Source organism: Salvelinus alpinus, chromosome 6, assembly GCF_045679555.1.
Source record: "Salvelinus alpinus chromosome 6, SLU_Salpinus.1, whole genome shotgun sequence".
NCBI lineage: Eukaryota > Metazoa > Chordata > Actinopteri > Salmoniformes > Salmonidae > Salvelinus > Salvelinus alpinus.
The window spans coordinates 47,885,591-47,902,769 of NC_092091.1; the positions used below are offsets into that span (position 1 = coordinate 47,885,591).

The 17,179-nt window shown below is 41.5% G+C and overlaps 1 protein-coding gene across 3 annotated transcripts in view; it reads left to right on the top strand.

Annotated features, from left to right (window-relative positions):
• Positions 1-17,179, top strand: part of LOC139578766 (discs large homolog 1-like protein) — a 215,148-nt gene that overhangs the window by 178,636 nt on the left and 19,333 nt on the right. For all 3 annotated transcript variants that reach the window (XM_071406763.1, XM_071406762.1, XM_071406764.1), the window contains one exon: positions 385-499. In XM_071406763.1, coding sequence (XP_071262864.1) covers positions 385-499 — 115 coding nt within the window. The remainder of the gene's footprint in view (positions 1-384; positions 500-17,179) is intronic.

Sequence of the window (17,179 nt, forward strand, 5' to 3'; positions counted from 1 at the left end):
GCGCCGACTGCGAGCCAGGCCAAATCGCCTAACATCAGTGCCCGACCTCACTAATGCTCTTGTAGCTGAATGGAAGCAAGTCCCCGCAGCAATGTTCCAATATCTAGTGGAAAGCCTTCCCAGAGGAGTGGAGGCTGTTATAGCAGCAAAGGAGGGACCAACTCCATATTCATGCCCATGATTTTGGAATGAGATGTTTGATGAGCAGGTGTCCAAATAGCCTTGGTCATTCATTGTAACTTTCCTCTGCAGAACAGAGTGGAATCAGTCTTCTTTCTTTTCTCCCTTTCCTTCAGAGGATTTATCTCTGTCGCTTATTTTCCAGACTATTGCCAGTTTTCAAATGTTCATGTTGTTAATTTCCTCTTTTTCCCTGTTTTACAGAATACAGTCAGTTTGAAGCCAAAATCCATGATCTTCGGGAGCAGATGATGAACAGTAGAATCAGCTCAGGCTCTGGCTCTCTACGGACCAGCCAGAAAAGAACGCTCTACGTCAGGTAATTACTACTCTATACTACTCTTTATAATTTCTTTGTCAGGTACAACTACTTGATAAACCCTTATGATCACATCTATGACTTCATCTGTTAATGTCCTTCTCTTCATCTGCACTGATCCAACAAGATGGCGCTGCAGTGGAGAGCAGTGGTTTTACGGGCTCCTGACCAATTCTTATTTTTTGTGTGTTTTTTTTATGCTGATCTTAACTTTTTTTGTACAAAATGTCTCCGCCATCATTACCTATGACCGAAAACAGCTTCTGGAAATCAGAACAGCCTCGATCACTAACCTCAATTTGGATGGCAAGTTCTACTTCAACGAGTCCGCAGCTCTGGATGTTCTGCATACTCCAGACCAGGCCCTAATCCCCAGGATTCGAAAGAGGAAGCGACGGCACAAAAGAGGCAGACGAGCCGGCATCCTGACGAGACTACGTTGGCGAGCAAATAAACCGCCTCTACCCTCCATTCTGTTAGTGAACAAACTGGACGAGTTCCGTTCAATACTATCCTATCAACGGGACCAAAGAACTGTAATATTCTATGTTTCACGGCTGAACAAGGACATCGATAATATACATCTCACTGGCTTTTCAGCCATTTTTTTCGTAGCTGTCTATTTACCACCACAAACCGAAGGTGGCACTAAGACTGCACAGGGCCATTTGTAAAATGACACCCCCAGAAGTGGAACTTTCGTGGCTGGTGATTTTAATGCAGTGAAACTGAAATCCGTTTTACAAAAATTTTACCAGCAAGTTACCTGCACAACTAGAGGCGACAAAATTGTAGATCACCTTTACTCCACACACAGAAACGCATGCAAGGCTCTCCCTCGCTCTCCCTTTGGGAAATCTGACCATAACTCTATCCTCCTGATTGCAAACTATCACAGATTACAAAGGGAAACTCAGCCGTGAACTGCCCGAGCCTACCAGACAAGCTAAATTACTTCTATGCTCACTTCAAGGCAAGCAACACTGAACCATGCAAGAGAGCACCAGCTGTTCCATATGACTGTGTGATCTCATTCTCCGTAGGCGATGTGAGTAAGACCTTAACCTCTCTGGGATATGTGGGACGGTAGCGTCCCACCTGGCCAACATCCAGTGAAAATGCAGAGCGCCAAATTCAAATAAATTACCATAAAAAATTTACTTTCATGAAATCACACATTCAATATACCAAATTAAAGCTACACTTGTTGTGAATCCAGCCAATGTGTCAAATTTCAAAAATGCTTTACGGCGAAAGCAAACAATGCTATTATCTGAGGATAGCAACCAAGCAAACAAACACAGACCATCATATTTCAACCCTCCCGGCGCGTCACAAAACGCAGAAATAAAGATATAATTCATGCCTTACCTTTGACAAGCTTCATCTGTTGGCACTCCAATATGTCCCATAAACATCACAAATGGTCCTTTTGTTCGATTAATTCCGTCGATATATATCCAAAATGTCCATTTATTTGACGCGTTTGATCCAGAAAAACACCGGTTCCAATTTGCACAACGTGACTACAAAATATCTCAAAAGTTACCTGAAAGTTTTGTACAAACTTTTCAAACTACTTTTAATACAACTTTAGGTATTTTTTAACGTCAATAATCAATAAAATTGAAGACGGGATGATTTATGTTCAATACCGGAGGAAAACAATGTGTAGCATGCTTTCTGGTCACGCGCCTCCTAACAAACAGTACATTTCACTGGAGCCTCATTCTGAACATGGCTACTTCTTCATTTCTCAAAGGAAAAACTTCAACCAATTTCTAAAGACTGTTGACATCAAGTGGAAGCGATAGGAACTGCAGGAAGGTCCCTTAGAAATCTGGATTCCCAATGAAGCCATTGAAAAGAGAGTGACCTCAAAAAATAAAAATCTGAATGGTTTGTCCTCGGGGTTTTGCCTGCCAAATAAGTTCTAAGTAAGTAATAAATAATAAGTCACAGACATGATTCAAACAGTTTTAGAAACTTCAGAGTGTTTCTATCCAATACTAATAATAATATGCATATATTAGCATCTGGGACTGAGTAAGAGGGAGTTTACTCTGGGAATGCTTTTCATCCAAACGTGAAAATGCTGCCCCCTATCCACAAGAAGTTAAAACTCACAAGGCCGCGGTGCCAGAGGAATTACCAGACACGTACTCAGAGCATGCGCTGACCAGCTAGCAAGTGTCTTCACTGACATTTTAACCTCTCTGATCCAGTCTGTAATACCCATGTGTTTCAAGCAGACCGCCATAGTCCCTGTGCCCAAGAACACCAAGGTAACCTGTCTAAATGACTATCACCCTGTAGCACTCACATCTGTATTCATGAAATGCTTTGAAAGGCTGGTCATGGCTCAACACCATCATCCCAAACACACTGGACCCACTCCAATTTGCATACCACCCCAACAGATCCACAGAAGACATAGTGCCCTCTAAGTTCATCACTAAGCAGGACCCTGGGACTAAACACCTCCCTCTGCAACTGGATCTTGGACTTCCAGACAAGCCGCCCCCAGGTGGTGAGCGTAGGCAACAACACATCCGCCATGCTGACCCATAACACGTGGGCCGTCAGGGGTGCGTGCTTAGTCCCCTCCTGTACTCCCTGTTCACCCATGACTGCGCACAACTCCAAAACCATCATTAAGTTTGCTGACGACACGACGGTGGTAGGCCTGATCACCAACATAGATGAGACAGCCTATAAGTAGGAGGTCAGTAACGTGCCAAGACAACAACCTCTCCCTCAACATCAGCAAGACAAAAGGACCTGATCATGGACTACAGGAAATGGAGGGCCAAGCACACCTCCATCCACACTGATGGGGCAGTAGTGGAGCGGGTCGAGAGGTTCAAGTTCCTTGTTGTCTGCATCACTAAGGAATTAACATGGTCCACACACACACAGTCGTGAAGAAGGCACGACAATGCCTCTTCCCCCTCATGAGGCTGAAAAGATTTTGCATGGGCCCTCAGATCTTCAAAAAGTTATACAGCTGCACCATTGAGAGCATCTTGACTGGCTGCATCACCTCTTGGTATGGCAACTGCTTGGCATCCGACCGCAAGGCGCTACAGAGTGTAGTGTGAATGGCCCAGTACATCACTGTGGCCTAGCTCCCTGCCATCCAGGACCTATATACCAGGCGGTGTCAGAGGAAGGCCCAAAGGATTATCAAAGACTCCCGTCACCCAAATCTTGGACTGTTCTCTCTGCTACTGCACAGCAAACGATACTGATGCACCAAGCCTGGAACCAACAGGACCCTGAACAGCTTCTACCCCCAAGCCAAAAGACTGCTAAATGGCTAATAACTAAATATCTGCCGGACTATCTGCATTCCCCCTTTTTGCACTCTTGACTCATCACATACGCTGCTGCTTATGTTTGTTATCTATCCTGTTTCCTAGTCACTTTACCCCTACCTATATGTACATACTGTATCTACCTCAATTACGTCGTACCCCTACACATCGACTTGGTACTGGTACCTTCATGGTGTTCATGGTGCAGTGCAATGTTTTAGTTGGTGATGTGGACACCAAGGAACTTGAAACTCTCGATCCGCTCCACTACAGCCCCGTCAATGTTAATGGGGGCCTTTTCGGTCCGCCTTTTCCTGTAGTCCACGATCAGCTCCTTTGTCTTGCTCACATTGAGGGAGAGGTTGTTGTCCTGACACCACACTGTCAGGTCTCTGACCTCCTTCCTATAGGCTATCTCATCGTTGTCGGTGATCAGGCCTACCACTGTTGTGTCGACAGCAAACTTAATGGTGTTAGAGTCGTGTTTGGCCACACAGTCGTAGGTGAACAGGGAGTAGAGTAGGGGACTAAGTACACACCCCTGAGGGGCCCCAGTGTTGAGGATCAGCGTGGCAGACGTGTTGTTGCCTACCATTACCACCTAGCAGCGGCCCGTCAGGACTCCAGGACCCAGTTGCAGAGGGAGGTGTTTAGTCACAGGGTCCTTAGCTTAGTGATGAGCTTCGTGGGCACTATGGTGTTGAACGCTGAGCTGTAGTCAATGAACAGCATTCTCACATAGGTATTCCTTTTGTCCAGGTGAAAAAGGGCAGTGTGGAGTGCGATTGAGATTGCGTCATCTGTGGATCAGCACTACAGCACCACACCTCTGCCCATGTATAAAGCTAAGTTATCGTTAGTCATTGTGTATTTATTTCTCTTGTTATAATTGTTTCTATTATTTCTCTGTTTTTCTCTCTGCATTGTTGGGAAGGGCCCGTAAAGTAAGCATTTCACTGTTAGTCTACACCTGTTGTTTATGAAGCATGTGACAAATAGCATTTGATTTGATATGAAGGAACTTGACAGCTGAAAAAGCAGACCCCTGATAGGCATACATCATACTGCTTCCATCTGTCTCGTCAGATCAGTGAAGATGAAGTTACAGAGATGAGCAACTTTAGATTATATGTGCTATATATATCAAATTGTCTGGAGGCTGTTGTCTATACTCTCTGGGTACTTCGACCACCTCATTTACCTGCATGACGCTATCAATGCACTTTACCACCACTGTGGCTTTCAGTCCGAGGAGAATAGAAAAAGGAAACATTAATGTCCACAAAATGACATAGTCAATTTTCAACCCATATGGATGGAGCACAGGAGCACCGACCCTGAGATTGATTGAGTCTTCTCTGCATCTTTGTCTGTGTTGACACAGGCACATAGACAACAATACACATGCACACACTCAGGCCTTTTCACCACCATCTGAAATGATTGGATCTGCTGCACTGTTGATCAATGGCAGAGAACCCATTGTCCTTTAAGTTGACTGGAGCCATGATATGGCTGGCCTTCCCCCATTACTATGCAGACAGCATGATAATAGATACTAGGTGTATCAGGGCTAGTTTGATTGGGCCATTCAGGCCTTATCTGCATCTGCCCAGCCTGCCTCCTGTACACAGCAGGCCCAGGAGAAGGGAGAATGTCATTGTTACATGCCCTACCCTGGTCCACAGGGAGAACAGTGGTGTATAAGGACCAGAGATAGAGAATGACACCCAGATCTTTAACCTCATGTCACAATAAGACATTAAACCACCTGCCACAAGACCTTTATCACACAGACTCAGGCAAAGCCGTGTGTCTCCAAACACTGATTTTATATGAGTAGTAATTTTGGACAAGGAGTTAAAATATCAGTGTGGAGTAAGCAGATCCAATCTGTTGTAACATTGTATTTTCGGTGTTATACAGTACATAACGAACAAAATTGTTTACAGAAAGAAGCCACACTGAATGTCTTCAACAATATGTACACAGCATACCACATTTTGTACCCTACCCTGTCTTTGCCAATGGGCTCTGATGCAGTCGTAAGTTATCTCTTGTGTGCTCAACAGTGCACACTTGAACAGTTTCATCCTCCCCTGGGTGGTAGCCATTGCACACTGATGCACTCCTCCTGCACTCTTGACCTCTATCTGGAGCACATGTGCAGTCTTGTTATTGGCCCCGAGAGCGCTGGAGGTTGACTCATTGGCCCAGACCGTACTGTAGTGAAGACTTCACATTTTTCTCCCAACATGAGGAGCTCCTGTCAATCAGACCCACATGACCTGCTCTACTGGAGGAGAGTTTAGGGGTTAGAGGTCAGGGACAATGAAGCGTCCTGGGACTACAGTATATACTGGTTAAAACAAACTGGCTCCAGACTAGAGAAACTCTGATCTGACAGCAGTCGTTATACCTGCAGTATAAACATACACTTTGGAAATGTATTTGATTATATACATTTGAATTCACCAGATACAGTAATCATTATTCCTATTTGCCAAAGAGAAATCACATCTATGAATTAGAATGTTGACGGTGTATTGTCGAGAATCTTGGTTTGGCCGAGGTTTGTTAGAAAACAGAGCAGTGCAGAGCAGTACCAAACAGGAGATCAGCAGACTGGGTGTGACATATTGGGGCTTAGTGAGGCCCCTGGGCAGTAGGCAGCAGGCTGAGAAGAACTGTGGAGAGGACAGATGAAGAGACTGACCATGACATCAGAGCTGTGTTAGGCCACTGTAACCTTTACAAAGAGGAAATGTCTTGTGCTTGCTGGAGCAGGGCATTGGAAGAGCAGTGTGTTGAGTGTCCAGTGCGTGTGCGTGTGAGCTGCCCTTTGGGTTCAGAGCTGGTAGCACTTGATTTGAAGGTCTGCTTACAAAGACGATTGTGACATGGCTTTTCAGTGGTGTCAGTTTCACTCAATGCGATGGTTTTGGTATACATACACTCCATAAAAGGCCTCGCTCACAGTATGCTGGAGAAGGATATATAGAGGGATACGTGGAGAAGGATGTAGCCCCAGTGGTTTTGATTCCCAGTTTCCCTAACAGGATTAGTCTCTCTGCTGGTGGATCTTTAGGAGATTGAAACTGGAACCAGTCCCTAAAACCCTCCTTACTTTGCAATGACATATTTAACTTCCACACATTAACAAGTCCAACACAGCAAATGAAAGATAAACATCTTGTGAATCCAGCCAACATGTCCGATTTTTTAAATGTTTTACAGCGAAAACACAATATATATTTATGTTATCTCACCACAATAGCCAAACACACAATGCTATTTATCCACCGCATAGGTAGCTTTCAAAAAACCGACAAAATATAGATATAATTAGTCACTAACCAAGAAACAACTTCATCAGATGACAGTCTTATAACATGTTACACAATACATTTATGTTTTGTTCGAAAAATGTGCATATTTGAGGTATAAAATCATAGTTTTACATTGCAGCTACAATCACAAATAGCACCGAAGCAGCAAGAATAATTACAGAGAGGAACGTGAAATACCTAAATACTCATCATAAAACATTTATGAAAAATACATGGTGTACAGCAAATGAAAGATAAACATCTTGTGAATCCAGCCAATATTTCAGATTTTAAAGTGTTTTACAGCAAAAACACAATATAGCATTATATTAGCTTACCACAATAGCCAACCACACAAACGCATTTATCAGCAGCAAAATGTAGCGATTGCAAAAACCAGCAAAATATATTAAATTATTCACTAACCTTGACAAACTTCATCAGATGACAGTCCTATAACATCATGTTACACAATACATATATGTTTTATTCGAAAATGTGCATATTTAGCGGTACAAATCGTGGTTTTACAATGTGAATACGTAGCCAAACTGCACACAATTATCCGGAGATATTTTGGACAGTCACCTAATCTAATCAAAGAACTCATCATAAACTTTACTAAAAAATACATGTTGTACAGCAAATGAAAGATACACTAGTTCTTAATGCAATCGCCGTGTTAGATTTTTAAAAATAACTTTAGTACCACATACAGCTTACGTTATAGCGAGACAGCGCCTGCAATGAGGGCGGAAAATAGAACTAAATATTTTCCACAGAAATACGAAATAACATCATAAATGGTTCCTACTTTTGCTGAGCTTCCATCAGAATCTTGTACAAGGAGTCCTTTGTTCAGAATAAATCGTTGTTTGGTTTTAGAATGTCCTCTTCGCCTGTCGAATTAGCAACCTTAGCTAGCCAAGTGGCGCGAAGATGTCCATCTTCACCAAACGCAGAGAATGGAAAACTCCCGATAAACGTTCAATAATCTGATAAAACTATATTGAAAAAACATACTTTACGATGATATTATCACATGTATCAAATCAAATCAAAGCCGGAGATATTAGCCGTCTATACCGAAAGCTTTTCAGAAGGCAATCTGGGGTTCCTTCCCGCGCCTTGGCAGGCAAAGGAAATTGGGGTCACGTCATTCCAAGAGCTCTTGTTCGACCTCAGATCAAGCTAGACACCCCATTCCACCTTCCACTGCCTGTTGACATCTAGTGGATGGCGTATGAAGTGCATGTATATCCATAGATTTCAAGCAATTGAATAGGATGGCCCTGGAACAGAGCCTCGATTTCAGATTTTCACTTCCTAACAGGAAGTTTGCTGCAAAATGAGTTCTGTTTTACTCACAGATATAATTCAAACGGTTTTAGAAACTTGAGAGTGTTTTCTATCCAATAGTAATAATAATATGCATATTGTACGATCTAGAATAGAGTACAAGGCCGTTTAAATTGGGCACGATTTTTCCCCAAAGTGAAAATAGCGCCCCCTACACACTAACATGTTAACGGGATAAGTGTCATCAACAACCGCTGAATAGCATAGCGCTACATTCAATAAATATTACTAAAAATATTTATATTCATGAAATCACAAGTGCAATATAGGAAAACACAGCTTAGCCTTTTGTTAATCCACCTGTCGTGTCAGATTTTGAAATTATGCTTTACAGCGAAAGCAATCCAAGCGTTTGTGTAAGTTTATTGATTGCTCGACAAAACATTAAGTACACTTAGCATTAAGTAGCTCGATCACGAAAATCAGAAAAGCAATCAAATTAATCGTTGACCTTTGATGATCTTCGGATGTTTTCACTCACGAGACTCCCAGTTAGACAACAAATGTCCAAAATACCTCCATTTGTTTGGCACGTTATGTTCAGAAATCCACAGGAAAGAGCGGTCACGACAACGCAGACGAAAATTCCAAATAGTTTCCATAATGTCCACAGAAACATGTCAAACGTTTTTTATAATCAATCCTCAGGTTGTTTTTAAAATATATAATCGATAATATATCAACCGCAAATGTCTTTCACAGTAGGAGAGGGAAAAACAATGGCTGTCCAAACTCTGTTGCGCGAGCAAAACTCATGTGACCACTTGACGAGATGTTATCGTTCTGGCTCATTTTTCAAAATAAAAGCCTGAAACTATGTCTGAAGACTGACACCTTGAGGAAGCGATAGGAAAAGGAATCTGGTTCATATCCCTTTAAATCCAGCAAAGGGAGGCTATGGAACATGGAGTTTTCAAAATAGAAGCTACTTCCTGTTTGGATTTTCCTCAGGGTTTCGCCTGCAATATCAGTTCTGTTATACTCACAGACAATATTTTGACAGTTTTGGAAACTTTAGAGTGTTTTCTATCCAATACTAATAATAATATGCATATATTAGCAACTGAGACTGAGGAGCTGGCCGTTTACAATGGGCACCTTTTCATCCAAGCTACTCAATACTGCCCCTGCAGCCATAAAAAGTTAACAACACCTCCCACTCCACATTAGAATAGCTCAATCAGTGATCCTTTTAGCTAGAACTATAGCTCACGGACTGTGGTACACTATACTATGCCCTAGGGGGCAGCCCTAAATTATACTCAAGGGGCTGTGGGTCCCACAGGGCTCTACAAAGGCCAGGATTAGCCAAAAATGTCGTTAGGCAGCCCTGTGGATCTGGTGTATCGTAGCTTTTAGCATCCTCTCTACTTTGTGCTGCCTTCCGTCTCATTACAGCAGAGGAGAAGTGGCTAGAAAACAGAGACCCCCACATTTGAATTAGCTGCTTTTAACCAGGATGTTTTAATGGCACTATCTGGCTGGCTGCTGTACTACAGTAAGATTTAGTCTTCTCTTTAGGAGCATTAGCTGGAAACACTCACTGGAAGCCTGCCTGGGTGGGTGGTCAAGGTGGAGGACCTCATAGCAGATGGAGAAAATATGTTTACAAAATGTTATTTATCGTAAAAACACAATCTGAGAAAGGCTGTAGAATCCTGGAATGCCATGTTTTTTAAATATATGAAGTGACATTTACTATGGCTATTTTTGATCTGGCAGCTGGGGCTGTGTGTGTTGCTGTATGTACAGTTGAAGTCGGAAGTTTACATACACTTTAAAACTCGTTTTTCAACCACTCCACAAATTTCATGTTAATTAACAAACTATAGTTTTGGCAAGTCGGTTAGGACATCTACTTTGTGCATGACACAGTACATTTTTCAACAATTGTTTACAGACAGATTATTTCACTGTTTCACAATTCCAGTGGGTCAGAAGTTTATATACACGAAGTTGACTGTGCCTTTAAACAGCTTGGAAAATTCCAGAAAATGATGTCATGGCTTTAGAAGCTTCTGATAGGCTAATTGATACCATTTGAGTCAATTGGAGGTGTACCTGTGGATGTATTTTAAGGCCTACCTTCCAGCTCAGTGCCTCTTTGCTTGACATCATGGGAAAATTAAAAGAAATCAGCCAAGACCTCCGAAAATAAATTGTAGACCTCCACAAGTCTGGTTCATCCTTGGGAGCAATTTCCAAATGCATGAAGGTACCACGTTCATCTGGTCAAACAATAGTACGCAAGTATAAACACCATGGGACCACGCAGCCGTCATACCGCTCAGGAAGGAGACGCGTTCTGTCTCCAAGAGATGAACGTACTTTGGTGCGAAAAGTGCAAATCAATCCCAGAACAACAGCAAAGGACCTTGTGAAGATGCTAGAGGAAACAGGTACAAATGCATCTATATCCACAGTAAAACGAGTCCTATATCGACATAACCTGAAAGGCCGCTCAGCAAGGAAGAAGCCACTGCTCCAAAACTGCCATAAAAAAAGCCAGACTATGGTTTGCAACTGCACATGGGGACAAAGATTACTTTTTGAAGAAATGTTCTCTGGTCTGATGAACCAAAAATGGAACTGTTTGGCCATAATGACCATCGTTATGTTTGGAGGAAAAAGGGGGAAGCTTGCAAGCTGAAGAAAACCATCCCAACCTTGAAGCACGGGGGTGGCAGCGTCATGTTGTGGGGGTGCTTTGCTGCAGGGGGGACTGGTGCACTTCACAAAATAGATGGCATCATGAGGCAGGAAAATTATGTGGATATATTGAAGCAACATCTCAAGATATCAGTCAGCAAGTTCAAGCTTGGTCGCAAATGGGTCTTCCAAATGGACAATGACCCCAAGCATAATTCCAAAGTTGTGGCAAAATGGCTTAAGGACAACAAAGTCAAGGCATTGGGGTGGCCATCACAAAGCCCTGACCTCAATCCTATAGAAAATGTGTGGGCAGAACCGAAAAAGCGTGTGCGAGCAAGGAGGCCTACAAACCTGACTCAGTTACACCAGCTCTGTCAGGAGGAATGGGCCAAAATTCCCCCAACTTATTGTGGGAAGCTTGTGGAAGGCTACCCAAAACATTTGACCCAAGTTAAACAAATTTAAGGCAATGCTACCAAATACTAATTGAGTGTATGTATACTTCTGACCCACCGGGAATGTGATGAAAAAAATTAAAGCTGAAATAATTCTCTCTACTATTATTCTGACATTTCACATTCTTCAAATAAAGTGGTGATCCTAACTGAACTAAGACAGGACATTTTTACTAGGATTAAATGTCAGGAATAATAAAAAACTGAGTTTAAATGTATTTGGCTAAGGTGTTTGTAAACTTCCGACTTCAACTTTACCTGTCTCAAGACATTTATTTCACACAGAGTGCAAGTGTTTGTGCTCAGTACAAAAATGGAAGAGGGGCCACCGCTCAAGAAGAGTAAAAGGTGTGACACACTTGAGAAATTCTTTATTATCAGACTCAACTTCTTCAGGCTAGGGTCTATTTTTCTCCACTTCCTGTCTGACTGACGTTTCCAAAGTAAACTGCCTGTTACTCTGGCCCAGAAGCTAGGATATGCATATAATTGGTACCATTGGATGGAAAACACTTTGAAGTTTGTAGAAATGTAAAAATAATGTATGAGACTAACACAATAGATATGGTAGGAGAAAATCCAAAGAATAACCAACCGGAATTTAAAAAACATTGAGAGCCCATGCTCTTACAATGGAAAGTATAGGGGCATTCTGAAATCTAGCTCTCAGGATGCAATTCCTATTGCTTCCACTAGATGTCAACAGTCTTTGTTTAAGGTTTCAGTCTTGTTTCTTCCCAAACGAGGAAGAATTTTGAGTTTTAGTACTGGGATTCAGACTTGGAAATCAGTCTGTGCGTGCGCGACGAAGAGCACGCACACCTGCTAATATCGTTTTCCTATTGAACATACTTCTTTCCGTATGAAATATTGCAGTTTAATTACATTTTAGGGTACCTGATGATTATATCGAAATGTATTTTGCATTGTTTTAACAAAGGTTAGCGGTAGCTTTTTGGATTCCTTCCTCTGCATGTTGAACGAGTGGATTACTCAAATCGATGGCGCCAACTAAACAGACTTTTTGGGATATAAAGAAGGATGTTATCTAACAAAACGACACTACATGTTTTAGCTGGGACCCTTTGGATTGCAAATCAGAGAGATTTTCAAAAAGTGAATATTTAAATCTCTATTTGTGATTTTATGAAGCCTGTGCCGGTGGAAAAATATGTTGATGTGGGGCACTGTCCTCAAACAATCGCATGGCATGCTTTCGCTGTAAAGCCTAATACAGTTAGATGAACAAGAATTTAAGTTTTTAACCGATATAAGACACTTGTATGTACCTAAATGTTTTATATCCATAATTTGTATGATTATTTATTTGAATTGCGCGCACTCCAATCTCACCGGAAGTTGTCGTCTAGCCCTAAGTACATTAAAATGATGTAACATTGGCAGGCACATTACAGGTTATTGCTGCTCGTTGTTCTCAGTGCTCGATTATTTAATTTGTTATTACCTGTCATGCATATCTTTAATAAATACAAATATTATACCATAATTTAATTACATCTGTTACTATAGGATTATTACACTAGAAAGACACTGTACAGTACAATAAGTGTGATCGCTTCTGTTTTTCCTACAGTACCTAGAGTATGTGGACCTGTACTAGTATCCTAGTATTCCTATTTCTCAGCTACTGCATATCTGTCCCGGTGCTGGAGTACAGCCCTGTTTTATTGATGAAGGAAAGGCATGGGGATGCTGCAGCCTGGACACTAGGGGATGGCTGTTACTTCAGCTCCAGTTCCTAAGCAGGCAGGCAGACACACACACACGTTTGTGCCCTACTCAACATCCTGGATCTCTGTGGGCTGATTTGTCTCAGGAAAGCCACGGTTGCTTAGCCAGAACACACACACACACAATGTAAAGGTTATGCGGTTGGAAAATCTCTCCTGAGCTGTCTTTAGTGTGCTGCATATGTTTATTATTGCAGCTATTCAGATATGGATCACATATTCCATGCACACCTGCTCAGTGCTCAGTCATTGTGATCTGTATCTGAACTCATTCCATCCATATTTATCATACTTCTCCCGTCTCTCCTAGACAAAAAATAGTAGCTACAGACTCTCTGACCAGGGCTTTTTGGACCTGTAAAACAATCTCATTTTTGCTAACTTTAACAGCCGACTAATTAGCTTGCTGCCAGTTCTTAGCAAACTTATGGAAATTATTGTGGTTGACCGGATACAATGCTATTTCTCTGTGAATAATTTAACAACTGACTTTCATCATGCTTATAGGGAAGGACACTCAACATGTACTGCACTGACACAAATTACATGATTGGCTGAAAGAAATTGACAAGAAGATTGTGGAAGTTGTATTGTTAAAATTAATTTTGTTAAATTTCAGTGCAGCCTTTGATATTATTGACCATATTTGTTATTGAAAAAAAATGTGTTATGGCTTTATGTGGGAACACCTTCAAGACTGTTGGTAAAGCATTATAGGTGACTACCACATGAAGCTGGTTGAGAAAATGCCAAGAGCGTGCAAAGCTGTCAAGGCAATTGGAGACTACTTTGAAGAATTTCAAATATAACATATTTTGATTTGTTTAACACTTTTTTGGTTACTACATGACTCCATATGTGTTATTTCATAGTTTGGATGTCTTCACTATTATTCTGCAATGTAGAAAATAGTAAAAAAATAAAGAAAAACCCTGGAATGAGTAGGTGTGTCTAAACTTTTGACTGGTACTGTATATATATATATATATATGTTTTTTAAATAGAAATTCAAATAATTGTATTTCATCTTTTCAATAATTTGAATGATCTTTTGTTTTTATCGCTTCAGTTTTTGTACTGAAGAGAAAAAATATCCAATCATGATTTTTCTTTGGTGGTCTCTGGGTCGAAGAAAATTTAGCTAGCTCGGCCAACCATTGGCTAGGCCTTCAGAAGGTAGACAGGAGGCCTCTGTCATTCAACTGCATTAGAGTAGAATTTGAGTGACCAATCACATTTTGACTTGCAATGGGTGGGACCTAGCCTGGGTACCAGTCACTTTAGCTAATCCACCCCCGGTACTCCATGTCATATGCCAAAGAGACAGACCTTTCTGCCATATTCAAATATGAACATTATATCATTAAAACCTCTTGAAGCTAGGGGGCAGTATTTGTGTGTTTGGATAAATAACGTTCCCAAAGTAAATTGCCTATTTCTCAGGCCCAGATGCTAGAATATGCATATAATTGGCAGATTAGGATACTCTGTTTTATTGTCTGTGAGTATAACTGATATTGCAGGCGAAAACCTGAGGAAAATCCAACCAGGAAGTGCTGTTTTTCTGAAAGTACTCTGTTCCATTGCCTGCCTATCCTCCATTTAAAGGGATATCAACCAGGTTCTTTTTCATATGGCTTCCACAGGGTGTGAACAGTCTTTAGACATAGTTTCAAGCTTTTATTCTGAAAAATGAGCGAGAATGATCACATTGCGTCAGTGGACTGCCAGATGTCCTTAGATTTGTTCATGCGCGCGCCACTGGTAGCTAGACATTTTCTTTCTCTCTTGTATTGAAAAGTTTACCGTCCGGTTGAAATATTATCGATTATTTATGTTAAAAACAACCTGAGGATTGATTATAAAAAACGTTTGGCATGTTTCTACAAACTTTACGGATACTATTTGGAATTTGTCTGCCCGTCGTGACCTGCACGAGCCTGTGGATTACTCAACAAAATGCGCCAACCAAATGGAGGTTTTTGGATATAAAAATAATCTTTATCGAACAAAACTAACATTTATTGTGTAAGTGGGAATCTCGTGAGTGCAAACATCCGTAGATCATCAAAGGTAAGCAATTCATTTTATTGCTTTTCTGACTTTCGTGACCAAATTACTTTGCTGCTAGCTGTTTGTAATGTTTTGTCTACTGATCGATGTCCTCACACAAACGCTTGGTTTGCTTTCGCTGTAAAGCTTTTTTTCAAAATATGACACGCCAGGTGGATTAACAACAAGCTAAGCTGTGTTTTGGTATATTGCACTTGTGATTTCATGAAAATTAAATATTTTTAGTAATTTAATTTGAATTTGGCGCTCTGCAATTCAGTGGAGGTTGACGAAAATGATCCCGCTAAAGGGATCGGTGCGCCAAGAGGTTTTAATGAGCGAGGAGAACAGGTCGAAAAGCATTAAACATGTATGGCAATTTAGCTAGCTAGCTTGCACTTGCTAGCTAACGTTAATGTGTCCTATTTAGCTAGCTTGCTGTTGCTAGCTAATTTGTCCTGGGATATAAACATAATTCTATTTTCGAGGCTCCACATGTTGTCGTGGAATATATTAAGTTATTTCCAATAACCAATGAGCAACTCCGCCCTAAATCCAGTGCATATTGAACGTTGAGATTACCGAAAGTCCAGTCTGTGGCAATGAGTGGAATATTAGCTAAAGAGACTGGTTCTCAGAATAAGTGGGGACCATAGCTTAGTGTGTGGCACCGTTCTTCTGGAAGGCCTAGATATGTCACTGACAAGCCTAGTTTTCCCATGCTTTTGTTGTAGTGCAGGGTTCCCCAACAATATTATCCCCCCCAAGCCCCTCAAATTAATTATGAATATTTGTTTCATTAAACAAAAAAATCAAGGAACCGAGATGCAAAAACTCACAAATGCATTGTCCCAAGAAGGAATTTACCCTACCTAAATAACTTAATGGGGAGAGAGAATGCAGGAGACAGTCAACTAATAAAGCAGGCAGCGGACCATTTTGTGGTGCTGAAATGTAAAGCTGCAACTGCAGTGCAATCAATAGGAGGGGAACAGCACCTGGTGCTGAAAATATGGCTAACTTGTTATGCAAGTGTTCCACAGCAACAGGTGGAGAAAACCTATACCTGTCGAGTAATTCATTTTAACAATAATCTTCATTTTAATTTGACTTTACAAAACAACAAGAGGGCTTAATTGGAGTCTATTTCTTCTGATCCTAGGCCTATATAAAATAACTTAACTGGCTGAGGCTTTACAGCATATTTCACAATAACAAAAATATATGGCCTAATAGAAGTCAGATTTTTTTTTATTAGGCCTACTTACAATTGCAACTGTACATTCTTCCCTGAAACATTAGTGTCTAGTTTGAGAAACAGACGCCTCACAAGTCTTCAACTGGCAGCTTCATTAAATAGTATGCGCAAAACGCCAGTCTCAACGTCATCAGCGAAGAGGCGACTTCGGGATGCTGGCCTTCTAGACCTCCGGTCTACATGTTTCTCCCGGTCTCCGGGGGCGAGGCGAGAATCGAGCGTGAACGAGGACGACAGGGCACCGATTCCCTCTCCCTTCTAAGTTCTCGAGGCCACCCATCGATCCAGATGGTCAAGGCTATGATCAAGGTCCATGGGCAGCTCCCGGGCTGCGAGCTCATCTTTGATCAGTGAAGAAACATGTTGAATAATGTTTCCGGGTTCCAGGCACTCTCAGCTGCCAATGTGCGAAAATCCACTGCATAGTCTGCCACACTACAGGAGTCTTGACGTAACGGGAGCAGCTTACGAGCACCCGCTCTCCCGGACAACAGAGAATCAAACACC